At 45.5% G+C, this 27537-nt stretch overlaps 1 protein-coding gene across 3 annotated transcripts in view; it reads left to right on the forward strand.

Moving 5' to 3' along the window:
* Positions 1–27537, forward strand: part of Tbp (TATA binding protein) — an 86008-nt gene that overhangs the window by 38448 nt on the left and 20023 nt on the right. For 2 of the 3 annotated variants that reach the window (XM_068344076.1, XM_068344075.1), the window contains exons 3-4: positions 8284–8429; positions 16331–16574. In XM_068344076.1, coding sequence (XP_068200177.1) covers positions 8284–8429; positions 16331–16574 — 390 coding nt within the window. The remainder of the gene's footprint in view (positions 1–8283; positions 8430–16330; positions 16575–27537) is intronic. The other variant, XM_068344077.1, reaches the window with a different exon arrangement.

Below are 27537 nucleotides of genomic sequence, written 5' to 3' on the forward strand. Positions count from 1 at the left end.
CACTTAAAATTGATTGAATTTCTTTCGCTTCACTCTTTGCCGTTTTCTTTGTTTCACTTTCTTCCGCTTCACTCTTTGCCGTTTTCTTCGAATCACTTACATCCTCTTCATCACGAGTTCGCTTTGTAGTTTTTTTAAAGAAATGATCGATAGATAGTTGCTTGGTACGGCTTTTCAGAATGTTTCGAAAGTGAGTTAGGCAAACATCATCGAACTGCGAAACTACACGACAAACCTGCAATATTTTTGGGTGGTATTTGTCGATGAAGTCGACCACGTCTTGATATTTTCCTAACACCTCTTTTATATGCGCCGAACCTAACACATGTTCTACCTCCTCGCTCCCTTCCTCGTCATCACTCATGTGCTCAGACGTAGCATGGAGTTCCTTGAGCTCATCTGTGGTAAGTTCGTCGTGATGTTCGGCGACGAGTTCCGTAACGTCATCTGCGTCGACCTCCAGACCCATGGACTTGCCAAGGGAGACGATTTCCTCTACGTCTTCCGCTGCACCCTCTACGGGATCAGGTTCGGGGTCAAAACCTTCGAAATCTCGGGAAGAAACTGCATCAGGCCAAAGCTTCCTCCAGGCAGAATTGAGGGTCCGTCAAGTTAATCCCACCCAAGCCTGATCTGTGATCTTCAAGCAGTGCACGATGTTGAAGTGGCTCCTCCAAAATTCACGCAAAGTTAAGTTGGTGCTTTGCGTGACATTAAAGCACTGCTTAAATAGGTGCTTGGTGTACAGCTTCTTAAAATTAGAGATGACTTGCTGGTCCATGGGCTGGAGGATAGAGGTGGTATTCGTTAGAAGATACAGCACCTTTATGAACTTGAATTCATTGAAGATATCATCTTCAAGTCTGGGGGGGGGGGGTGAGCGGGTGCATTGTCAAGGCATAGCAGGCACTTTAAAGGCAATTTCTGTTCATGAAGATACTTCTTCACAGAAGGGCCGAGAACTTGGTTAACCCATTGCACAAAGAACTGCCTAGTGACCCAGGCCTTCGAGTTTGATCGCCAGAAAACATGAAGCTGGTCCTTATCGACGTTGTGTGCCTAAAGGCCCTAGGGTTCTCAGAATGGTAAACCAGTAAGGGCTTGACTTTTAAAGTCCCTGCTAGCGTTGGCACATAGGGCAAGAGTCAACCGATCCTTCATTGGCTTATGCCCAGGCAATTTCTTCTCTTCGGCGGTGATGTAGGTTCGACTGGGCATCTTCTTCCAAAACAGCCCGGTTTCATCACAATTAAACACTTGCTGCTCTACGTAGCCTTCTTCCAGCACAATCCTTTCGAAGTTCTTGACAAAGTCAGCTGCAGCCTTTGTGTCCGCACTAGCAGCCTCTCCGTGGCGAACAACTGAATGAATCCCGGACTGTTTCTTAAATTTCTCAAACCAGCCACGAGATGCCTTGAAATCATCTGAGGAAGGTTCGGTTGAACTCTCCCCAGCATCACCCCCAGAGCTCTCCTCCTTCAAGTCCGTAAAGATGGCGAGCGCCTTCTCGCAGATGACGGTTTCGGTGATGGTGTCGCCAACGATCTCTCTGTCCTTGATCCACACTAGCAGAAGTCGTTCCCTCTCTTCTATGATAGGGCTATGGCGTTTTGAAATAATGGTGATCCCCTTAGAAGGTTTCACTGCTTTAATAGCTTCCTTCTGTTTAAGGATTGTCGAGATCGTCGACATATTACGGCCATACTGTTTAGCAAGTTCACTCACGCGGACGCCACGCTCATGTTTTTCAATAATTTCCTGCTTTACGTCTAAAGAAAGCATTTCCTTCTTCCTTTTCTCACCACTACCACTACCACTTGCAAAACTAAGCCTTTTAGGACCCATACTCTACGTAAATTACCGTTAAAGGATGCACGTAAAAAATCACGATTAAAACATAGTTGATAGCAGAACGCACAGGGCACAACCACAAGCAGCCGACGAGAACAGAGGACTGACCCGAGCCGCACTAATTGAGGGTCCCTCCGAGGTCGAAGTGCTGCCTTCTATCGGCGGAAATAAAAAACACTTCAGGCGCTATGAGCACCGACTACTCGTACGAGTATTGTTTACTTCGGGTGTCGAAAAAAACATTCGGGTGTAGAGTAGGAACGTGTTCGAATTGTACTTCGCGTGTAGAAAAATTCGGATACAACCATACAACTGGTACGACGAAAATTCCTTACTTTGTGTGTCGAAATAAAATTCGGGTGTAGAGTCAAATATTTGCTCGAATTTTACTTCGGATGTTGGAAAATTCGGATGTAGATACGTTCGGATGTAGAGGTTCCACTGTATCTCGACAATTGCAATATTCTATTCTCTTAAGAGAGAATTGCTTCACGAGTCAGACTTGCTTCATTTTGTCACAGCCTATGGATCGGGGTATATTGAGGAATTTCTTTTGGACTTCCAAGTAGAGAAGGGTCTTCCACTAGGAGAATTGCTTCAAGATCAATTCAATCTTCCTTCTTTTGATCACAACATACGGATCATGATATACAGTATCAGGAAAGCTCTATTGAACTCCCAAGGAGAGAGTGGAGCTCTTGGGAATACTGATGGCATGTCAGCAGCGAGAGTTTTCCCTTCAGATTACCATATCAACAGTCAGCGCAACTGTTTATGCACAAACGACCTTCCAGATCTACAGTGACAATGTTTTTCAAGACTTCTTTCGTTGATGGAGAGGCTCCCCAAGCGATAACTCAAGTAGTTTCTGAAGTGTCATAAGTCTGAAACCAGCATTTTATTATTATTTTTATTCAATCTACAACTTTTGATGGAAAAATAGGATGCTATAAGCCCAAGGGCTCCAACAAGGAAAAATAGCCCAGTGAGGAAAGGAAGTAATGAAATTAATAAGTTTTATGAGAAATAAAGAATAAATATAAATATCTTTGGATTAGTAACAGTATTAAAACAGATCTGTTATATATAAACTTTGAAGAGAGACTTACGTGAGCCTGTTCAACAGAAATATTCGCTGGAAGTTTGAACTTCTGTAGGTCGACCGATTCAACTGTGTGACTGGGAAGATCACTCCACAATCTGGTCATGCCTGGAATCAAAGTTCTAAAATACTATAGTGTTGAGCTTTATGATGGAGAAGGCAAGACTTAGAATTAACTGCATACCTAGTACTACATACAGGGTGTTACTGTCTGGGAAGATCTAAATGTGAAGTATAGTCAGAATAAAGAAAAATCTTATGCAACATGCAAAAAGAATTAATTGAAAGAAAGTACCAGTGATTAATATCAATATCAGGAATAAGAAATTTAGTAGACCACACATTTTTGTCCAACAAATTAAAATTAGAGTCAGGAGATGAAGACCAGACAGGAGAGCAATACTTGAAATAAGATAGAATGAAAGAATTAAAACATTTCTATAGAATAGATAGATCATTAAAAATCTTAAAAAAGCTTCCCAATTTTTTTTTTTTTTTGCAGTTTAATAAGAAATAGACCAAATATTTCTCAAAAGTAAATTTGCAATCAAGAATCACACCTAAAATATTTAAAGTTGTATATAGGTAAAGAAACTTTATTAATGCAGAGATCTGGATGTCGAGAAGCCAATGTCTTCGACTGACTTACAATCATACTTTGAGTTTTGTTTTGGTTTAACTTCATGCCCCATAATTTGCACTTTACCGTCTAGTTTCGGTGGAACATTTATACCAGATGACCTACTCTAATAGCTGAATGACAAACTTGATCGCAGAAACTCCTCTGCTGTTCACAAATGTATCCAAGGATGAATGAGTGCCCACCTGAGTAACACATCTGTCTTAGGGATATGTTCCACAGAAGAAACGCGCCTGCTTTTCAACTTGATAGAAATGCATGCAGTGTTAATAATATTGCAAGCTTTTCAAATGATTTAGGTACATCAACGAAGTGGTCCATGTTTCATAGACCCTTAACCAGTTCTACTCTTGGGAAGCTGTCAGGCTATATGGCAAAAACTTCACCAGCAGAGTTCCACTTGACTCCCTGCCTCCAGAGATGCTGCTGTTCACAGACGCATCCAAGGAGAGGTAGTACACACACCTGAGGAACCAGACCGCCTCATGACTGTGGTCCAAAGATGAGAATGTCCTGCATATCAATCTGTTGGAAATGCTAGTAGCGCTCCTAACGCTATAAACTCTCTAACAAAGTTTGTGAGGGCACTTGGTAGCGTTGGTGAGCGACAACGCTACTGTAGTGACTTAAAAGAGCTGTTGGCGAGGAAATTCTCTCAGCTGTCAGAGGCAGGTGGTAGGTGCAGAGTGGTCCTTACTACGCTGTGTGGCAGAAAGGCTTCTTGCCCTTTTGGGGTTCCCTATCGATCAACTTGTTCGCTACTTGGCTGAATAAGAAGCTTTCAATGTACTGTTTACCAATCCCAAACCTGTCAGCAGCAATTGAGGATGCTTTCCAATATCCCTAGGACAACTTGGATTCTTAGACCTTTCCTCCTATCTGTCTGATATGTCAAGTAATCAACAGACTGTCGATGACCTCAAATGTCAGGTTGGCCATGGTGGCTCTCACGTGGCCACACACCGAATGGTTTCCAGAATTTGCAGCTGCTCTTCGTCGAGTCGTCGAGTTACCCCTAGAACTATCCCAATGGCCCAATCTTCTCTTTCAGCATCATCTGCAATGGCACCACAACTCAGTAGTGTCCCTGTCACTTCACAGATGGAGACTATCCTGCAACTCCTCAGAGTAAAAAGATTTTTGCAAGGCACTGCATAGGAGATGTCTGGATATCTGCGAAGATCCTTAGCAGCTATCTACCAGGGAAAGGGAGGCATCTACTGCTATTGCGAATGGTGTCTTAGATAAAATAGTTTTCCAGTCTGAGCATCTCTGCAACTAATTGCAGATTTCCTCATTTACTTTCACATGGAGAAACTCCTCTCAGTCCTAGAGGTGAAAGGCTATCGCTCAGCCTTGAGCCAGGTCTTCAGACTGAAGGGCTTGTACCTTTCTTTTAGGCGCGAATTGTCCATTTCATGAGAAGCTTCGAACAGTCTTGCCCCACGAGGGAAATCAGACCTCCAGCTTGGGATGTCACTAGCGTTCTCAGCTCTTTCAGATGTTCACTTTACAAACCCTTAAGGAGGGTGTCAGGTAGGAATCTGGCACTCAAGACTGTCTTCCAGTTACTGAAACCTCAGCAAAAAGGGTAAGTGAAAACATCACCTATGCCATTAGTCATTCCTTGGGAAGGAAGGTCTCATTAATCTTTATCCCAGAGTTTGTAACCAAAACCCAGAACCCATTTGTCCACGACTCCAGGTTTGAGTCCTCCATCTCCTCTCTCCAAGAGTGATCGGGATGATCTGCTTCTTTATCCTATGAAAGTGCTACTGCGCTATCTTAAGGAAACTCAGGTCCTCAGACCAGAGTGCCAGAATCACTATCCAATAACTAAGAACACAGTCTCTTTCTGGCTTCGTGAGACCATCAGATGCCTCTGGCCCGAGTCCCCCTAGTCTTCAAGAAGTATCTTTCTGTAGTGCAAGTGGGGAAGGGAGGAGTCTGTAGGTGCGAGACAACATTCAATGGTCACTACCTGTATGAATATCTACCCACAAATTCGTCTATGCTTTTATCCTGGGATCTGAGGTAGTTGTTCAAGAGGCTGTATAGCAAGCCTAGCTCCCTCATGGGACAAGAAGCATCTTGTATTAGGTAGCAGTCATGACATAAGCTTAAGAATGAAAGGTAAGAATGTCTGGCCAATTTTTCTTTCTTCTTCCCCTCACTTTGATGTGCAGCAGTCATGCTGTTATGGAGTTGGACCAGACAATCAATGCAGGTAAACTATTCTGCAGAGTATCTTTCTTTTAAAATTTGTTTTTTGTTGAATTATCACCCAATCCTTCTGTTTGAGGGGAAGGATGGATAAAATATATGGACACCCATATCTCACATAATGCCTATACATTTGGACATTCATATTCGTAGGAATATAGATTCTTCAGAGGACATCTAGTTCCTTGTAGAGACCTAACCTAGCATCTTTATATTTTAGTAGTTAGGAGGTTGACAGGAGTTCTGACTTTCTCTCCAATACAGGACCAAAGTACATTAACAATCCCTTGGTCAGTTTCTTAATATGGACTATCACCCTCCTACAATGAGTCACCTATTAAAGGTTGAAGGTTTGTATTGCATGTAGGAAGAAATAATAAATTTTTTAATCAATTTGTATTTTTCCTGACTGTACAAACCTGAAATCTTTAAGTTACACTGCCCGCTTCAAACATCCCACAAGTCCTAGGCCAAAGGTAAAAGTGAAGATAGCTCTAGCTGTCAGGTGTGCGTATCCTATGTGACGAGCCGAGAGAAGGTTGTGACTCAAAGGCAGGAGGAAAGCAACTGAGTAACTTTATTACAGAACACTCGCTTTTATATACAAAGACTCCAGGCAAAAAGGGCATACAAAACATAACAGGCAATTTCATGTTCAAACCGATACCGCACCGGTTAACAGTTAACGGTGAGAAAAACAGACATGTTATTTCAGGTTCTTATTAGTGCGAGGGCAGAGCGAAGATACAAGCATAATATATACACAAAATGTAATGTTGTTACTATGTACGATCGTGTGACACACGGTTGGTACATGGCTCCCCCCCCCCTAAAAATGACATACTGTACTGTACATGTTGAATAGGGCACCCTGATCTGGAGTGGTAGTAGCAAAACTGCGGCTGATGAGTGGCTGTAGAAGTCGTTGGTTGGGGCGCGAGCGAGTGGTGGATGATGGGTGGCTTTGTTGCCGCTCCGGCTCGTCACGGGGTAGGCGTGTGTGTCCTACGGCATTCATAGGCGTGTGTGTCCTGCGGCATTCATAGGCGTGTGTGTCCTACGGCATTCATAGGCGCGTGTGTCCTACGGCATTCATAGGCGTGTGTGTCCTACGGCATTCATAGGCGTGTCCTACGGCATTCATAGGCGTGTGTGTCCTGCGGCATTCATAGGCGTGTGTGTCCTACGGCATTCATAGGCGTGTGTATCCTACGGCATTCATAGGCGCGTGTGTCCTACGGCATTCACGTCGGCTTCGGTTGAAGTTGAATAGGTTTCCTCTTCGTCAGGTGTGGAGGCGTTGATGGATGTCTTGAAGGTCGTGAAGTGGCTGTCCATAAGGGCGTCGGCTTTGGTCATTAAGTCCTTTATGGGTAAACTACCGACATCAGGTATGGCAGCGCGTACAGGTTCAGGTAAACGGCGTAGCCAAAGGGCACGAAGTAGATTCACCTCACGAGGAGAGAGAGCAGTCTGCGGCAGGTTGCAGGCGAGTGATACTGGTCATTTCCCTGAGGGTGAGCAAAGCCCTTTAGTCCCCCAACGGTTGTTGAGAGAGCTGAAAAAGCTTTGCTATATGAGCGGCTGGCGACGGCGAGTACTGCTGCAGAAGGTATGTTTTGAGGGCGTCATAGTAACGGTGAGGGGGGAAGCGGGAGGAGCGGGTCACTTTGTGGTCACCAATGTGACGGGCCGAGAGAAGGTTTTGACTCAAAGGCAGGATGAAAGCAACTGAGTAACTTTATTACAGAACACTCGCTTTTATATACAAAGACTCCAGGCAAAAAGGCAATACAAAATATAACAGGCAATTTCATGTTCAAACCGACACCACACCAATTAACAGTTAACGGTGAGAAAAACAGACATGTTATTTCAGTTTCTTATTAGTGCGAGGGGAGAGTGAAGATACAAGCATAATATATACACAAAATGAAATGTCGTTACTATGTACGATCGTGTGACACACGGTTGGTACACCTACTTGCCACCCAGCAGGTAATTATGTTTACCTCATTGAAAAGCGTGGCCACTGTTTCCAACCTTGCTGAAGTTATGCACCTATTAAAGCTCTCAAGTTTGTCTAGCTAGGAAAAATATATATTGATTTAAAAACTTATGAATTTTCTTGCAAAATGCTCTTGATGAAGCATTAACTTTGTATGTCTTGTCAGGTCCATGATTTATATAAATTGATAATTAACTGAAAATCTGTAAGCATTTGTTGCATTTTGCTATGTACGTTCAACTTTAGCTTAATGTTCCCTTTAGTTCAGTTTTTGGGTTACCATTGATGAGTAGTATTAATGGCTGATATTTGCCATTTGGTTAATGTGCATTATCACTTTCTCTTGTATTAGTCATGTTGTTTGTAGATTTATTGCACCAGAAAACTACAGTACATGTATGTACTGTACTTACAAGCATACCATAAGGATATAGTAAATAATTTCCTTTATTTCTTTAGCAGACTATGTCACCTGCAGTAGGTGGTGGTTCCCAGGTAGGGGCTGGAATGTTTGGTTCAGCAACTGGCCCCGCCACTCCTTTAGGTGGACCTATGACTCCAATGACTCCACATTCCTCAGATCCAAGTATTATTCCTCAGCTTCAGTAAGTTGATAATTTTTATCATTACACTACCGCAATGTATTTACCTGTCACTGGTATTGTGTAACAAATCAAGATATGAATGAAAATTTAAAAGCAGTTTTCATGAGCTTTTGGATTTGCTTATTTGAATTATTACTATATTTTTCTGAGAGGAGCATTGTAATGACGTAGCACCTTGGAGCTATTTCCATATTGTTGCATCATTTTACCAATTTTGAAGCTCAGTCTTCTTGAAGCTATTCAAGATGAAAATTTAAAAAAAAAAATTAGGAAAATGATGCAAGCACAGTACTATAATACTGTAGTGTTATAACTCATATCAGAGAAAATAGTAGTAATAGTAGTACATATATATATAATATATATATATATATATATATATATATATATATATATATATATATATATATATATATATATATATATATATATATATATATATATAAATATATGTATGTATATATATATATATATATATATATATATATATATATATATATATATATATATATATATATATATATATATATATATAAATATATATATATATATATATATATATATATATATATATATATATATATATATATATATATATATATATATATATATATATTTGTTCCAACACGGTTACTTACCTAGAACTACCTTCTTAGGAGTTACTGGTTAACTCTACCTAACCGACCAGCTTTTTGTATAGTTTAACCCCCTCTCCCCGTTTTCTACGGGGTCAACCTATGGCAGTGTGGTACGTGCCCTGAGGCGACCCCGGGGTCAGGCAGCGTGCTAGCTCAGGTCGAATCGCCAGTAAGTTTCTGGTCGCGACGCGATAAACATCTCGCCGCGCTCTCTCTTACCTTGTGCGACCCTTGTGTCCCCCGATCCTTTGTGCTTACCGCGTGTTACCCACGTGTTTCATTTTCACTTTCCCGTTCCATCCTTGTGTCTCTTGGTGTGTTAGCCTTGTGTTATGGAGCATCCTCGTCATTGCCCTGGGCCTGTGGCTGGGAAGTCTTGCGGGCCTTCCTCTCTAAGCCTGAGGTTGATCCCCACTCCTTGTGCTCCACGTGTAGGGGGAAAGCGTGTTCCTCTACCTTTACGTGCCCGGAGTGTGCTAATTGGTCTGATATCCAGTGGGTGCTCTTCGGGACGAAGAAGAAGATGCCTAAGGATTCCAGCATTTCTTCGCCTGTAGGTTCGCCAGACGACTCGGTAGACCGTAGAGCCCGTCCTTCTTCCCCTACCCAGCATGGGGGACGAGGTAAGTCCGTTGCAGGGAAGAGGCCCATTGCCCTTCCCCAAGAGTCTGATATTCCTGTGGGGGAAGTTTCCAGTGTGGGGCAGGCATGTGTGGGGCCTGAGTGTAGTGCAGAAGTGTGGGTAGGAGGCGAGGGCCTGGTGCCCGCAGGTCCCGTCGCCTCGGAAGATCCAATGTGGAGTAGGCCGAGTGCCGATACTTCCCCTGCCTCGTGGCGTGTTTTGGGTGCTTCAACCGCCGGGGGAGACACGGAGAAAGGTAGTTCGTCCTCCTCGGACCCCGCCACGTGGGTGAAACCAAGGACTCCCTTCAGGTCTCCCGTTAGAGGAGAAGAGGATGTAGATCAATGGCTCTGTAAAGGGCTCGCGCGGTCTCCTCCAGCTCCCTCGGCTACGCTACCCCCCGTGTTTCTGCAACCGCCCACACCTGAGAAACGACGTGATTTTCCCCCCGCGGTCTTGGACGTGTCGGCCGGTCGGAGAGCTCCGTCGTCATCGTTGTCATCGGACTCTTCGTCTTCTTCGTTTTCAGAGGACGAAGACAGGAACCTTAGCAAGAGGAAGAGGGAGAAATACCGCAAGAAGAAAAAGTCTCGTTCCCGCTCGAGGCACGGTAGGAAACGGTCGAAGTCCTTTAAGAAAAAAGCGAAGAGGAGTAAGTCAAAGGACTGGGTGAATGTCACAGTGCCCCAGAGCGAGCTGTTTAGGTTTTCCACAGCCGCGGCCACTTCCGGGTGGCTCCCAAGAGCCTCGCCTTCGTTGTGTCGCCCTCCTAGCTCCTCCTTCGGACTAGCCGCCCGGCATGAGGGCTCGAACCGGGACCCCCGTGTAATGTTTAACCCGACGGTAGCCTCCGCCCCTTCTTCCCTTAGGAAGGATATAAGGAGTGTGAAGGAAGGCTTAGCGTCGACCACGGACACCTTGGAGGCCTTCCTTAAGCACCAAGGGCGCCCGTCGGTCCGCATGGATCCCCCATCCACGGAGCCCCCCGTGGAACAAGGTACTCCCATGACGGATGCCTTCGTATCCACGGGGCAGCCCATACCACTGGCAGGCTTGGAGGGCGTTGGTACTCCCATGACAGATGCCTTCGTCCCCACGGGGCAGCCCATACCACTGGCAGGCTCGTCGGGCGTTGCTTTTCCCACCGTCACGGCGTAACCCCGTACGGAGGAACTGGTGACGGAAGACCTGGTGGAAGGAGGGGAGTGCTCGACGGACGACATCTCCTCCTACCGTAAGGTTCTAGCCCTTATTCGAAGGCATCACCGGTTGGATGAGCCCAAGCCCTCAGCTGCAAAGGCCGTACTTTCCGGACTGTCCAGGATGATCGACAGTCCGGTACAACAAAAGCCATCTTTGTCTCTCCCTCTCGCTCAAGACGTGAAGTTGGGGATGGAGCAGATTGATGGATACTTGGCAGGACTAGCAGAGGCCCCCAGAAGCCAGAGTTCCTCCAAACTTCTTCCGGGCCTGAAATCCCAGAAGCGATTTTACGTTCCCGAAGGGCATCGCGGTGGTCCCCGTGCAGTAGAAGCAGCGGTGACCACGCTGAACCAGGGAGCCTCGGAAGACAGGGCATCCACTGCCCCCGTGTGCTTTTCCCCGTCGGAAGCATCTATGATGGAGGACATGGCTCAGGACCTGGTCTACGTGTCCTCCTGGTTAGATTGGTGGTCATGCGCTTTGGTGGGGTTTCAGGCATCACACGACCTCTTCCTCCCAGAAAATCAGGCCATGCTGAGGGATCTTGTTAGCTCTGGGGGCAAAGCTTTTAAGTTTTTACTGTCCCAGTCTCTGTCGGTGGCTTCAAACTGGGTCCTGAGGAAAAGGGACACAGTACTGAGCAAGCTAGTGCGGAAATTGCCGGACAGGGAAGCAAGGAGGCTGAGGAATTCCTCCGTGTGGGGGAATGACATTTTCCCCATCAATTTGGTAGAAAATACTATGGAGAAGGTGAGGAAAGTGAAAGAAGCAGATCCTAGGCCCCCTCCTATGAGGAAGGCCACGTTTAGAAGAGCCCCAACGGACGTCCCTCACCCCTCATAGGCCACACCCTTGCTGCCCCGAAGAGATCCTCCTTCAGCCCCTTGGCTCCAAGCCTCGCAGCAGCCCACCCGTAGGACCACGGCAGGCCCTCAGTCAGCCTACAGACCCTCCTACGGTAACGCTAGGAGAGGTAGATCTGGCCGCTCCTCCAGGAGAAGGTAGGAAGAGAGGCCCCCTACTCCCGTAGGAGCCCCTAGTAGGGGGATGCCTCAGACATTTTTGGCAAGCATGGCGGGATCTCGGTGCGGATCCCTGGACGGTGACGGTCCTGAAGGAGGGCTACAGACTCCCGTTCCTGGAAGAGCCTCCCCCTCTCATCCCAGCCCAGAGAGCCGAATGGCTGGTTCCAAAGGACCCCTTGAAGAGGGCAGCGCTACAAGAGGAAGTAGCGTCCATGATTGACAAGGGAGCTTTGGAGACAGTGGAGAACCCCGGCCCGGGTTTCTTCAGCAGGCTCTTCCTTGTGGAGAAATCGACAGGAGGGTGGAGGCCAGTCATAGATCTCTCCGCCCTTAACAAGTTCGTCCCAAAGACGGATTTCAAGATGGATACCCCCAAGACAGTGATTGCAGCCTTGAGGGAGGGGGATTTCCTCATGTCTCTCGACCTCAAGGATCCCTATTTTCAAATCCCCGTGCACCCCTCCAGCAGGAAGTTCCTCAGGATCAAGTGGGAGTCCAGTGTCCTGCAGTTCAAAACCCTGTGCTTCGGCCTCTCGACGGCCCCGCAAGTGTTCACGAGAGTGTTCGCCGCGATCTCGGCGTGGGCACACGAGAAAGGCATACGACTACTCAGGTACCTGGACGACTGGTTGCTGCTTTCTGCCTCAAGGGAACAACTGAAGGAGCAAGGCGTTATGTTGCTCGACCTCTGCAAGGTGTTAGGGATCACGGTCAACCTAGGGAAGTCCCAGCTAGTCCCCAGCACCAGGATGACTTACTTGGGGATGGTCCTGGACACCCAGTTAGTAAGGGCCTTCCCCTCAAAGGAGAGGTTAGCCAACCTAGAACGTATCCTTCAACCCTTCCTGACGGGACAACCCAGGAGGGCCAAGGACTGGCAGAAGTTACTGGGTCATCTGGTTTCCCTGGAAAAATTAGTACCGCAAGGGAGACTCAGGCTCCGCCCGGTACAGTGGAATTTAAAGGAGGCGTGGATCCAAGGCAAGGAGCCCCACAAAATAGTCCCATTCCTCCCGAAGACTAGAGAAACCCTTCTTTGGTGGAACATCAGGTCAAACACAGAGAAGGGGATCCCCTTCGCCTCCGACCCCCCGGAGATGCTGTTGTTCACGGACGCATCGAAGGAGGGCTGGGGAGCACACCTGCTAGGAAAATCAGCAAAAGGGCAGTGGTCCAGCGAGGAGGCGTCTCTCCATATAAACATCCTAGAGATGATAGCGGTTCTGAGGGCGTGTCGACAGTTCATACACTTCCTGCGAGGGAACACTGTGGCGTTAATGTGCGACAACGCCACAGTAGTGGCGTATGTAAAGAAGCAGGGAGGCATGAAGTCAAAGGTCCTCTGCGCCCTAACCACGGAACTGTTGGAGTGGGCCACAGAAAAAGGGATAGAACTGACGGCAGGGTTCATTCCAGGAAAGAGGAACGTGATGGCCGACGGCCTCAGCAGGGCGGGTCAAGTGATAGGTTCGGAGTGGACCCTACACCCGGAGGTAGCTCGAGCAGTCATCCTACTGTGGGGCTCCCCAGTGATAGACTTGTTCGCCACACGTCTGAATGCCCAACTCCCCGTGTTCTGTTCTCCAATCCCAGACCCGTCAGCAGCGTTCGAGGACGCCTTCCAACATCCCTGGGACGGTCTCGATGTGTACGCCTTCCCTCCCTTCAGTTTGATCAGGCAAGTGTTGAACAGAGTGAGTGTCGTCCAACCTGTCGATGACTTTAGTAGCGCCCTGGTGGCCGGAGAGAGATTGGTTCACAGACCTAAAGGAATTAGCTCTTCGTCCTCCTTGGCCGCTTCCGGACAGGCCAGACCTCCTGCGACAACCTCACTTTCACAGGTGGCACGAAAACCGTCGATCCCTCCGCCTTCACGCGTGGAGGTTATCGAGAAGCTCCTGAAGAAAGAAGGATACTCATCGAGAACCGCGACAAGGATGTCTGGTTATCTACGGCGTTCCTCGGCAGTTGTCTACTAGGCGAAGTGGGCAGTCTTCCTGAAGTGGTGTGCATCCGAAAACATCAGGCCCTTAGGGGCGTCGATCCAGGACATTGCAGACTTTCTGGTGTACCTGAGAGACGACGTGGGTTCGTCCATCCCGGCCGTCAAAGGAGTTCGAGCAGCCCTAGGTCAAGTCTTCCTCCTTAGGGGCATTGACTTGGGAGCCTCAAGGCACATCTCAATGCTCATCCGCAGTTTTGAGCAATCATGTCCCCCCTAGGAGGTACGGGTTCCACAGTGGGACTTAGCAAGAGTTCTCAAGGTTCTGTCAGAGCCGCCCTTCGAACCTCTCAGGGATGTACTAGACAGAGAACTCACCCTTAAAATAGCTTTTCTTTTTGCCCTGGCCTCGGCGAAGAGAGTTAGCGAGTTACACGGCCTCTCTTACAAGGTCTCACACTCCAAAGGATGGAGGGAAGTTGTCTTTAGGTTCGTCCCTAGTTTTGTGGCGAAAACGCAGAACTCAGCGTGTTGGGATCCTCGGTTTGAGGGTTTTTCGGTGCCAGCCATCCCTCGATCCAACAACCCGAAGGATCTACGCTTATGTCCCGTGAGAACTGTAAGAAAATACCTGGAGAAGACTGCAAAATATCGCCCTCAGATCAAAAATTTATTCATCTCAACAGGCCGGGTGAAGAAACCGGTCTCGAAAAATTCTATCTTTCTGGCTGAGACAAGTGATAAGGAGGGCCTACGAGGCTTGTGGGACTCCTCTCCCTGGAAAACCAAGACCTCATGATATCAGGGCTCTGAGTACCTCTCTGGCTTTCGAGAAGAACATGGCTGTGGGTAAGATCCTGAAGGCTGGGACCTGGTCTAGACAGTTCACCTTCACGGAACATTATCTAAAAGATTGTACGAGAAAATCCTTGGACAAGTTTTCTATTGGCCCAATCGTGTCGGCCCTTCAGGAGATCTAAGGTCATAGCCCCAGGGTAACCGGGGGTGTTGATGCCAAGAGACACTAGTTCCTTCCTTAACCTTACCCCCCCCCCCCTTTTTCCTTCCTTCCCCGGATCGAACGGGCCAGGAAGATGTTGAGAAGACCTTAATCACTGAAAGGAACACCCTTCAAGAGAACATGTATGGGAATTGGTTTTGAAAAGGTAAGCCATTTAGACACTGAGTGAGTTTTTTGGATAGTTTTCCCCTACTTTTCGTGCAGTTTTCAAGTGGTCTTAGAATCAAGACCTCCTTAGAGGTTCCCTCTCTCGCGTGCCTCCCCGTCGAATCCTGATTCCTGCAGGACACTCCCACCTCCTAAAGTGTAAGTCTCCTAAGAAGGTAGTTCTAGGTAAGTAACCGTGTTGGAACAAATCACAAATTTTTAAGTAATTTGTATTTTTCCTAACATACTTACCTAGAACTAGCTTCGGGTTATGGCCCTCCCATCCTTCCCCGAGAACCTGCAGGATCGAGTAATACCTATTCCAACGAAACTTACTGGCGATTCGACCTGAGCTAGCACGCTGCCTGACCCCGGGGTCGCCTCATGGCACGTATCACACTGCCAGAGGTTGACCCCGTAGAAAACGGGAAGAGGGGGGTAAAATATACAAAAAGCTGGTCAGTTAGGTAGAGTTAACCAGTAACTCCTAAGAAGGTAGTTCTAGGTAAGTATGTTAGGAAAAATACAAATTACTTAAAAATTTGAGATATATATATATATATATATATATATATATATATATATATATATATATATATATATATATATATATATATATATATATATATATATATATATATATATATATATATATGTGTGTGTGTGTGTGTGTGTGTGAGTATATATATATATATATATATATATATATATATATATATATATATATATATATATATATATATATATATATATATATATATATATATATATATATATATATTTATATATATACATATATATATACATATATATATATATATATATATATATATATATATATATATATATATATATATATATATATATATATGTGATAAATTTTGCACATTTAGCCATGTTTTTCATATTCCAATAAGCCATATATTTTAAGACATTAATGTCTGGATTCTCTTATCGACCTCGGGATCCAGAGTCCCAAAGTGAACCACTCAAAGACCATACCGAACTTTGGTCCAGGAAGCTTGTAATGACAGTGATATATATTTGTACACACTTTCATATATAATAGTAATAGTTTTTGAGATATGTTAGGGGTACTTGTGAAACAAATCCACAACACTTCCTCTAAAGTTTCAGTTGTCATCCAAAGTTGGACTGTTTTACATTATGATACAATGAATGTTGGCTGAGTATCGAAAAAATCAATTTTATATTTAAATTTTTTTCATTAATGCAAAATAATTATTAAGCATTTCACTATTGTTTAGATTGATAGCTCTAGTGTTCTTTTCTGTATTTTCAGAAATATTGTATCAACAGTGAACCTTAGTTGTAGACTAGACCTCAAGAAAATTGCTCTTCACGCACGTAATGCAGAATATAATCCAAAACGATTTGCCGCTGTCATCATGAGAATCAGAGAACCTCGAACAACTGCCCTTATTTTCTCTTCTGGAAAGATGGTTTGCACAGGTGCTAAAAGTGAAGATGATTCCAGACTAGCAGCGAGAAAATATGCGAGAATCGTACAAAAACTAGGTTTCCCCGTAAGTTGTATGTACTGTATAATTTTTCAGTATTTGATGCACATTACTCTTTAGTGATAGGCATTCTAGTGACACCTCATTCAGTTGGTCAACTAATATTCTACCAGAACTACCATTAGCGGTTAATATCAAGATATGGAATGAGTGCCCTTCAATCGTTTTCATGGTATGTAAAAGTATATTAGAATGTGTATTTTAGAAAATAGGAATGTCAGCATGTATCAGAATTATTTTAGCAGTTTTTTGTGGTGAGCATATTTAATGCTGATCAGATTGAAGACATTTTTCTGCTTTCTTTAAGTTCTTGTTTATGCAAACTTGTTTACAGGTCTAAACTGGGTATTTCATTTTGTGCATTGCAGTCTATAACCAATTAAACAATATTCTTTTAATAAGTGATAGTAAACATTTGTGAACAACTATCTTGAACATTTAATAATCTTGATTTCTTATTCAACTTTCAACTATACGTAACGCATCAACTTTATAAATGCTATCCAAATAACCGTCCTCTACTAAATTAGAGGATTTCAAGTTTTGACTTTATTCCTCATGCATGTGATGTTTTATGTAAATTGCTGGCTGGTAGTGTAACCTCTTTTCCTTTCGCTAACTTTTGTTAAATAGTGTGCTATAGATAACTTTTCTATGAATTCTGAGAAGAATTATTGGTTGGGAAATATTCAGGGTCTCTGTAAATTAGAGTATATAACATGCCAATTTTTCAACTTTTTCTATAAATACAGAGTTGTTCCTTTACAAATACAACCATCATTCTTTATTATAGGAATATAATTACAGTGAAAGTATAGCAGTTAAACTGACTTTCTAACGAGGTGTAAACTACCCTGCAGGCTGCAGTGGGACTACAGCCACCCCTTCAGCTCACTCAAACCTCAATTGAATTGCAGCTGTCGTATAGTGAACTTGTTCTTCTGAACTGGGAATTTTTTGGCAGTTTATGCTTTGCATTAACTTTTTTCTTTTGCTTCCAACATTGTGTTTGTGTGTTAGCAGTTGATTATCATGTGGATATGTACTGGTATCCCGCTGAAGCCCTGCAGGGCAGTCATGAGCAATATTGAGGTGGACCCTTATTGGATATGCCGGCTGTTGGAAGCACATGTGCTTTCAGACCTCTCTTTGTGAGGAGTTTAGGGAGTGAAAATCCTCCCAGCATGTGTTGCTTGGCAGGAGGAAGAAGGCAAAAAAGGGTTTCTTTGCCTTTGGGGTTGTCCTTAAAGTCTTAGATGTTTGTCTGCTTTTTCTTCTCTTGGAACTCTCCCTTTGGACTTCCCTTTTGTCCTCAAAGCCTAAGATGTCCTGCCCTGTTTCTTCTTCTCCTGGAACTCCTTTGGACTCTTCCCTTCCATTCTCATCTAAAGGGCGGTTAGGTAAGACCAATAGTCGATTGACAAGATCAGAGAGTCTCCGCTGTTTCCCCTAGTGAAACGCTGTTACCGCCTAATCTGGGTAGTCCCTCTAATGTGTCTTTTCTTTCTTTGCAGAGGACAGGCACCTTCTGGCTTCTGTGGCCTTCTTTGGGGATCCCCTTCAAAGGAGAAGTTCCAACGCTTTTTGGAGGCGAAGCATCGCTAGTAGGATATCAGCCCGGTGTCTTCCCAGCAGACAGCTCCTGCTCCTGTGAGCGTCTCTGCAGAACTTTTCTCTTTTAAGTATTCGTCTCTTCAGTCGACTACTCATTCCCTTGGAGGACCTCGCAGCTCTTCAGTGCCTTCCTGCAAGGCTGTTCCTCATCCAGGGCTTGATCCTTCCTCTTTGGTGGAGGGTGTGAGATCGTTCTCTGGTAGACAGTCTTGGGCGTTCTCTTCGAGATCATCAAGATCTGGTGAACGATTGCCGACTGCACTTTTGCCCGCTCATCGTTCTTCTAGAGCTTCATTTCAGAGACCTGTTAGCACTTCTCCTTGTGCTGTGTGCAAGGGCCACCCCACCTCTTGTAGTCCCTTGTGGGCTTAGTTGTGCTCATCTGCCACTTCTGCTGTGCTTTCGCCTTGTCGCACACCTTTGCCTTCTCCCTGCAGATGACGTCAGCGCTCCAGGTCACCCCTGAGGAGTTTCTTACCCTGCCGGAGAATTCGCAGCCCTCCTTGCCATCGCAGCCAGTGCTTGCCTTTATGCTCCAGGTGCTCTCCTCCTCCACAATCTAGGCAATCTCTGATATACTGTACAACCATCCTTCGCCTTGGCGCTATAGGCGCTCATCTCTGGGGTGCTCCTACCATATGTTTCTATCTCGAGTTAGTCGGACTTCACCTTCGCATTCCAGGCACTCTTCTCCTTAAACGCTCTTACTACGCCTTGCCTTCAAGCCTTGTCTCTCCTCCTTTGCGATCACTCTTTTACCTTCCAGTCGTCAGTCGCCTTTCAACTGCAGTCTTGCCCAGTCTTCTCGCTCTTCAATGAGATATCCGCACAAATAACTCAGGTACTCTTTTTGGAGCCCTTCCCTTTCGAAAGGTAAATTACCTCCTAATCCTGCTTCTCTGTACTTTTCAGATGGTGCTCAATCTTGACATCCTTCCCGTATCATCGAGAAGCTCACTTTAGGTGGCACCATGCATCTGGAAGAGGCAAATATCTCCTACCTTTCTCTGCCTGCCGCTAGAGCTTTGACCTCGCCTTTCCTGTTGCTAAACACCTCAAAAGCTAGGCCCAGTCTCAAGAAATGTCCAAGGGATCAATTCCGGTTAGGCTACACAGTGGAGACTCAAGATCTCAAATGCAAATGGGTTCCTTATAGTTATTACTTGCTAAGCTACAACCCTAGTTTGTAAAGCAGGATGCTGTAAGCCTAAAGGTTCTAACAGGGAAAATAGCCCATTGAGGAAATGAAATAAGGAAACTAAATAGTGTGCCTGAGTGTACCCTACCCTCAAGCAAGAGAACTCCTTTCCTAAGACAGTAGAAGACCATGTAACACAGGCTATGGCACTATGCAAGATTAGATTTTTGAGTGTCCTATAGAAGAGCTGCTTACCATAGCTAAAGAGTCTCTGTTACCCTTATCAAGTGGAAAGTAGCCATTGAACAGTTACAGTGCAGTAGTTAACCCCTTGAGTGAAGAAGAATTTTTCAATTATCTTGGTGTTGTCAGGTGTATGAGGAATGCAGATAATGTGTATGTGCAGGCAAACGAAAATGGGCCGTACTAGACAAGGATGCAATGTACCGTAATACTATCAGGCTAGTCAAAGGACCCAATGTACCATAATACTATCTGGCTAGTCAAAGGACCCATTAACTCTTTAGCAGTAAGTACTATGTCAATGGGTGGCTGGTTCTTTGATCAACCAACTACCCAGTGGTGGAATCTTACAAGCTGATTCCTTGTAGTATGCCCCTCCTCCTCTCACCTCCAAACCTTGAGACCCTAGGATTACGTCAAAGTTCTTCTCTCCCGAGCCTGTTGTCACCAAGAGGGAGAGGAAGGACCTAAAGGGTAAACGGAATTCTGCTACAACCAATGATCCCAGGCTTCAGGAGCAGATCCAGATTTTTATGGTTAAATACCAGAGCAACAAGCCTGCGTTTTCACAGTCCATCTCTCAGACCTAGGACAGCCAGGATTCCTGCTTTTCAGATAGTCAAATGTTTCAGCATGGGATATTCCTTCTCTAAGAAGGAGGAGTTAAAGTCATCCCTCTTAGCTGTACTCCACACTATTCAATCGGTCACCTGGATGGGGGAAGCTCTGCCTTCTTCCCTGAAGGGAATAAGATCAGTCTTCGACCTGTTGCCTGTTGTGCGGATTTCCTCCTAGTGCCAAACCTACATTGGAACTTCCATGTACAATGCTTGCAATGGATTTTTTCGAGAAGATAGGGGGATCAGGTTTCCAGTGGGAGGGATCCCTTAGTATCTTTGAACTCCTCTCACCTCATTCGTGCCCCAATGCCCAAGCAGAGGAAGTATTACTGCATGCCAGATGCAAACCCCTCTCCTCTTCCTCTAGAATGATCAAGCTGACTCCATTGTGCTCTGCAGACAGGCTGTCCTATGTTCCTGTATCCTTCAGTCAGTCATGGGCTGCAAATGTGGAGGCGACAACCATGAACACTTTATAGGCCTCTTCTTGGATCGACAACTGGTCAGGTACAATTGGTTACCCGGCCAGCATGGAAGACCTGTCGAATGGCAAGAAAAGGAAGGCTCTGAAGAATATCATCCTGTCGGGATCTAAAGCCATGGAGTACAGTACCTCATGTTTCAGCTGACATCTTGGCAAACTGAATCTTGAAGTGGCGTATGCTGTCTCCGCTGGCCTCCACAAGTGGATAGGGAAGCAGGTGGGTATGGACTTAAAGAATATGACTTTGGACCACCCGTCTCTTTCCCCAAGAGGGCATCACTGCGGTAACGGAGAACTGACAAAAGAAACAGATGACTCCATAATTCCAGGCCAGTTGGTTGTGCTCCTACTCCCAGCAAATCCTCAGCTAAGGAGACCAGCAGGATGCAGTCCATCCTCAAGAAGCCTGCCCAGCCTTTTCAGTCTAGACAAGGACACGGCCAATCCAGGGAATGAGGAAAGGGAGAGGAAGAGGTCAACGTTAGGACTGGGGGCTCCCCCCTCTCGACCAGGTTGGAGATACCTTCAGAGAAATTGGAGGTGGTGGCAGTCTTACCATCCAAGTTCTGCAGTCTGGGTACCTCCTCCTGGTTATCAACTCTCCCCATCCTCTAATTCTTCCACTAACAGTATCATTGTCCTACAAGGAAGTCTTAGACAAGCATAAACCCTCCGTCAGGAGATTCAGAAAATGATTGACAGAGACGTTCTCCAAAAAGTATGACGGGTCCTTCGGCTTCTATAGTAGACTCTTGTCAAGAAGGCTTCTGGAGGCTGGAGACCCATTGTTGATCTCTTAGCCCTGAACTTGTTCGTCAGGCAGACCAAGTTCAAAATGGAGACAGCGGCCATACATCATCCAAGCCGTCAGATCAGGAAACTTTGTGGTCCCTCTGGATCTGAAAAATGCCTTCTTTCAGATCCCGATATAGTACATCTGGCGTCCAGAAAATTCTTGCATATGGTAATTTCTGGTCAAGTGTACCAGTTCCAGGTCCTCTGCTTCAGTCTGTTGATGTCATCGCATGTCTTCACGAGGGTCTTCGAACTGGTATTATCTTGGTCCTACGCCATCAGGATTTTTCTGCCTATGTACGTGGACATCTGGCTGTTCCTCGCCGACTCTGTAGACACTAGTGGCTCACTGAAACATTCCTTGAGTTCTGTCAAGATCTAGGGATCTTGATATATTTAGAAAAGTCTGTCCTCTCTCCTACTCTGGTACTCATCTACTGGGCATGGAGATAAATTTAAGCCAAGGGAAAGTCTCTCGCCTGCGTCGTGCTGTCCTTCCTTTTCTCCAACAGCTCCAGCTTCCAGCTCGACAATGGCAGGTGTTTCTGGGACATCAAGCTTCGATGCAATGCCTAGTTCCCATGGTGGGGTAAGAAACCTACAATGGTATCTGAAGTCATCTTGCTCCCAGCATTGGGATGATCCCCAGAGGAGCTTGCTTCAGGAAGGATCTTCTCTGGTGTTTAGACCTGTCAAACCTCATAAAAGTGTTTCTCATAGCAATAGCTCCCCCAAAATATACTGTAGGCACTTGGCAGATGCTTTCACCGAGGGTTGAGGGACTCAAACTCGACGATTTGTTAATTTCAGAAGAGGGGTTGGAGCTAGATCGTCTGAAAAACATCAACTATTTGGAACTAAAAGCTGCAAACAGGGAGACACAGTTTCTCATCGTCAGAGCCCAATGGCAGTAGAGACTCTTCAATGGGCAGAGGACAGTGCAATCTTTCTCTCAGCCCACTTCATCCTAGGCAGAAGGAACATCATAGCAGATCAGCTGAGGAGGAGGACTCAGATTGTTGGTGGAGAATAGTCTTTGAGTCCTCGGATAGGAACAAGGGTAATGACTTTGTGGGTTCACCAAACATGACCTGTTTGCTACTTCTCTCAACACATAGCTTCCTGTGTACTGTTCTCCAGTTCTGGATCCTTCAACAGCTTTCAAAGACACTTTTCAACATCCGTGGGACAGACTAGACGTTTACGCTTTTCCGCCCTTCAGCCTCCTGAGAAGAGTCCTCAACAGGGAGAGAGAAACACCAAACCTCTCAATGACCGTGATAGCCCCAATGTGGCCACACAGGAATGGTATTCAGATCATCTTCATCTGCTAGTGGAGATCCCATGCCTCTCACAGCTGAAACAGGCCCGCATCAGGATTTTCTACAACTGTGTACAATCGTTGCGTCATCATGGGTGGAGGTTATCCAGCATCATCTCTCTCAGAGGGGCTCTTCTCGGGAGACTGCCCAACAAATATCTGGATACCTCCAAAAATCCTCAGCTTCAATTTACCAATCCAAGTGGGCTGCCTTCTATGTTTGACCTTTTTGTATGGGTATCCATCCACTCAAAGCCACACTTCCCGTGATTGCGAACTTTTTGTTTTACCTCTGTAAGGAGAAGCTCTTCTCCGTTTCTGCGATAAAAGGCTATCGCTCAGCCTTGAGCCTAGTCTTTAGACTTAATGGAGTAGATGTTTCTGCTTCAAGATTTCTTTGCTCATATGAAGCTTCGAGCAGTCTTGACCTCCAGTTGCAGTCAGCATGCCAGCTTAGAATGTCATGAAAGTTCTGATCAGTTTGAAGAGGGCCCCTTACAAAACTTTTAGATATGCTACAAACAGGGACCTTACCATGAAGACAGTGTTCCTTCTTGGCTTGACTTTGGCCCCCCCAAAAAATGATCTTCACGGGCTATCCTTCAATGGAGGAAGGTCTCTGAGCTTCATCCCTGAGTTCCTTGCTAAAACCAAGTATACTGTTTCTTCAGACCCCTGTTGATTATTCTTTATAAGGTAACTGACAATCCTGATCAGCTACAATTGTGTCCTGTTAGGATTTTGAGGAGCTGTTTTAGGCATACCAGGGTAGCCAGACCTTTGCCTCCAGAACCTGTTCATAGTACTGTACAGGGAAGACAAAGAAAAAAGTTTTGAAGAACACCATTTCTTTCTAATTGAGGGAAGTTATTTCCCACTCCTTAGAGTTGTCCGCAAGGAACTCTCTATCAGGGCCCATGATGTCAGAGGTATTGCATCCTCCTTGGCCTTAAAGAGGAACTTCTCTGTGTCACAGGTTCTTAGGGCGGGGTTCTGGAAGAGACAGACCACCTTTAAAGCCTATTACCAGGGGGATATGACTCGCAGGACTATGGGCATATTTACTTTAGGTCCTGTAGTAGTTGCTCAGCAGGTGGTCTAGCTTCCCTGGGCTACATAACAGGACCAGTATTGGTAGATCAAGGTCTGAGGTTACAGTCTGGGATGAAAATGAAGTGACTAATATTCTTTTCCTTTCAATCTTCCCCCCTCTTGGGATACAGCATCATAACCTTGTAGTGTTTTGCGGACTGTCTGGTGTTCAAATGCCAACCACACTCCAATGTTCACTACACAAAAAGATAAAATGGTGGAATACCCATCAATCTGGGCAAAAGGTAAACAGTCAAGAGAACTGGGGGCTGGGGCACCACCCCTCGATTTTTTTGCTATAACCTCAAATTTCACTTTTCTATTCTTGGTTCCCCGTCTCTCTCCATAGTGCTATGCACAGAGTCTTAAATATGAGGAGCAATATGATTTCTAGGTAGGAGGTTTCCTCACTATATTTCAAGTTATTTGAACATTACAAACATTCGGAGAGGAAAAAATAACTTTAAATTAACTCTGGTCTAGGGGACAGGACAGTGTAAGAGGGGATGGTATAGAAGGAAAAAAAAATTCATTAAAAAAATATTTTAATTAATCAGTGATAGAAAAAAACAGATACTGTACAATAATATGAAAATGCAAGTCTTCAAAACCAGAAGGAAAGACATAAATATCTCCATACAGAACCTCTTAGGAATCAATCCTCCAAACATCCAATCCACATACACAACTATAAACGAAGACCAGCATAAGTGTATATATTTGGGCCAAATTCAACTGTAATTTGACAGGTAACTTAGTCACACAAACTTTTCTTCTGAACAACCACCTTCCAAGTGATATTTCATCACAACTAGGCTAATTCACAATAATATTGTCTTGTCACACATTCCCTCACACTTGGGAATTTCTGTCAATATGAAAATTCAATTGCCTGCATTCATGTGATGCTCAAAGACAATTGTACATTTATTTTATTTACTTTGTTTACTGAACAACACAGACGTTCCACGGAAGCTAACTCTCTCTTAAGTGTTTTCACATTATAAACTGCAGTCCTATAGACAAAGTATATGTCTCTTGATTGTGTTTACTTGTGTTTTATAAAGTGCAGCTTAAATTGATACAAGAGTACTGTCAGCAGGTAAGCACTATCAATTAGAAAGGATATCACCCTACTGTGGCCATTTTCTACCCCCTATCAAGTGAGTATTTCATGTCGGGATCATTAACTCCACCATGCCCTTTCTTGATCTGACACTGTTGTTAAGCCAAGCCAATGGCATCGCATCAGACATGTAGATGTAGGTACGTTCAGTAAATAACATTGGTTATTTTGATCCATGCATCTTCTTAATGACGTATGTCGATTACATTGTCTTTGATATCCACATGCTTATTCATGACAGTACCTCTACTGCGTGACTGCAATTCTAACTATCATCTCCAAGCTCTATAGGGAGTAGTGTGTGCTGAAAAAAAATATATAATGAGGCAATGTTAAGGGACAAAAATATAAAAAGTTAAAAAAGGCATAAAACTATATAAATAAAAAAAATCAAGAATTCGGAAATGTGTATTTTTCCTATCTATAAATATTTTGTTTTTCACAACCTCGCCAGCTGGACTTTATCGGAGATAGTTAAGAAGCTCCTTTGGCCTTCCGCTACAGGGTGTGTAAATATCCATAAGTCTGTTCCCCATAATTCTTATGAGGGGAAATGTGAATATTACCTTTCTGTTAGCAACCTCAGTTTAGCTTTGAGTTCAGCATAGTGAAGTACAGCTTAAATCTTTCCTCCTCCCTTCCTTTCATGGGCCATGATGACCATTAGCCATCTCTTAGTTCATGAGGTGTAGGAACTCAGTCTGTACCATTCAATGTAAAGCCTGAGATTCCTGGGTGGTTTTCCAGTTAATTGGAAAGGGGACTTCATCCCTTGTAAGGGTGAGTCTCTTTTTGTAAAGACTGATAGTTTGTATTCGTGTAGGAATAAAAGACAAATTATGAAAATAATTTGTATTTACCCTAACTACACAAATTTAGGCTCTTTACTCAAACCTTCTGCCATCGCCAACCCCGATTAAGTCCAGGCTGCAATTCAATGAAGGTTAGAGTGAGTTGAAGGGGTGGCTATAGCCCCCATATGGCCAGCAGGGTAACTACCCTGTCGGTTGTTTACACCTTGTTGAAAAGTTTAACTGCCATTTGTTCCGTAACCGAAATACAAACCACGCTATTTACATTGGGCTTACCTTTTAGCGTAGCTGAAATAACGAGCCAATAGTTTTTAACGAGGGTTAATTACTCCCGCGCTAGTTAGCGGGGGTAGGGGAAGGGATAGCTTGCTACCCCTCCCCCCCCCACACACCGGTGATTTGCTTCCCTTCACTTTTGGTTCCGGCGATGAACAGACGTGTCTGTCCATCGTCGTCGTTGACAGCCTTTAATCTTTTTCTGCTTTCTCTTTCAGTTTGTGTGTGTGTGTTAGAAGTTGACCACCTTTATGATTACTATGCGTACGTGCCCTGGAATTGCCGGCCGCCCTTGTGGTACTTTTATGTCGGCCGTGGACACTGATCCTCACACCCTTTGCCCGCAGTGTCGAGGCCGACGGTGTGATCAGTAAAATAAGTGCAGTGAGTGCAGGGAGTGGTCTGCCTCCCAGTGGGAGAGGTTTGGCCGCCAGCGTAAGAAGAAGTCCAAGAGAGACCGTTCTCCTTCCGGGTTTGCCTTGAAGGAGGAAGGTTCTCGGGACTCTTCTTTCGCCGCCCAAACCTCCTCCGAAGCTCCCCCTCGTTCGGCTCCTAAGGAGAGTCGGCCGAGTGGGAGCGCAGGCCCTAGTTCTATTTCCCGACCTTGGGTTGGAGGAGAGAGCGTCGCCTCCCATAGCGGGGCGGTTCCTCCTCCTCCCCCGGGGGAGGTTATTGATAAATCTTTGTCTAACGATGATCTTTTACAGATTTGGGCCTCACTGGGGCTTAAGGGCTTGCCCTCCAGGGTTGCCCTGATTGACCTTGTCCAGTTGGGGGCCGCCGTTAAGCAGTCGCCGGTGATAGCAGAGGTAGATCCTCTGTCTATCGTCGACGTCGTGGTGGCAGAGGCCTCCAACGGGGCGGGGCAATCCTCTGCAGGTGCAGTTGGGGATGTTGGTGCTGACGCTCTCCTCCCCCTTCCGTACATCCTTCGAAGGGGGAAGGGAGTCCTACGGGCTCTTCTGCTGTCCAGCTTCCCTTTAAGGGGAGTGCTTTGACTGAGACTCCCCTTCGGAGGACTGATGGTCCTGAGGATCTTCCTCGTGGCCGCCTTCGCCGTAAGGCTCACCGTCCGCTGCGTCGCAAGGGCCTCCCGTCTCCTTATAAGGGTGCTAAGAGGCGCCTTTTTGGATCTTCTCCTTCTTCCTCCGAAGGGGACTCTCCTCGCCGTAAACAGCCTGCAGCTCCAGCTTCATTAGACCTCTCTGGGGATCGGTCTCCTACGCCTTCCAGACCTTCAACTTCCGGGGCAGATGTTCAGCAACCTGACCTCGTCACCCGACGGGCAACGGTCCCTTCGGGGCAAAAGGATTCTTCCCTTACGTGTGCAGTGTTAGCGCACAGGCGCTCTCCTGCTCGTCAGCGCTCTCCTGTTCGTCAGCGATCTCCTGTTCGCCAGCGCTCTCCTGATGATCGCCCCTCTTCTCGCCAGCGCTCTCCTGAGGACA

Source organism: Palaemon carinicauda, chromosome 20 (genome assembly GCF_036898095.1).
Source record: "Palaemon carinicauda isolate YSFRI2023 chromosome 20, ASM3689809v2, whole genome shotgun sequence".
Lineage (NCBI taxonomy): Eukaryota > Metazoa > Arthropoda > Malacostraca > Decapoda > Palaemonidae > Palaemon > Palaemon carinicauda.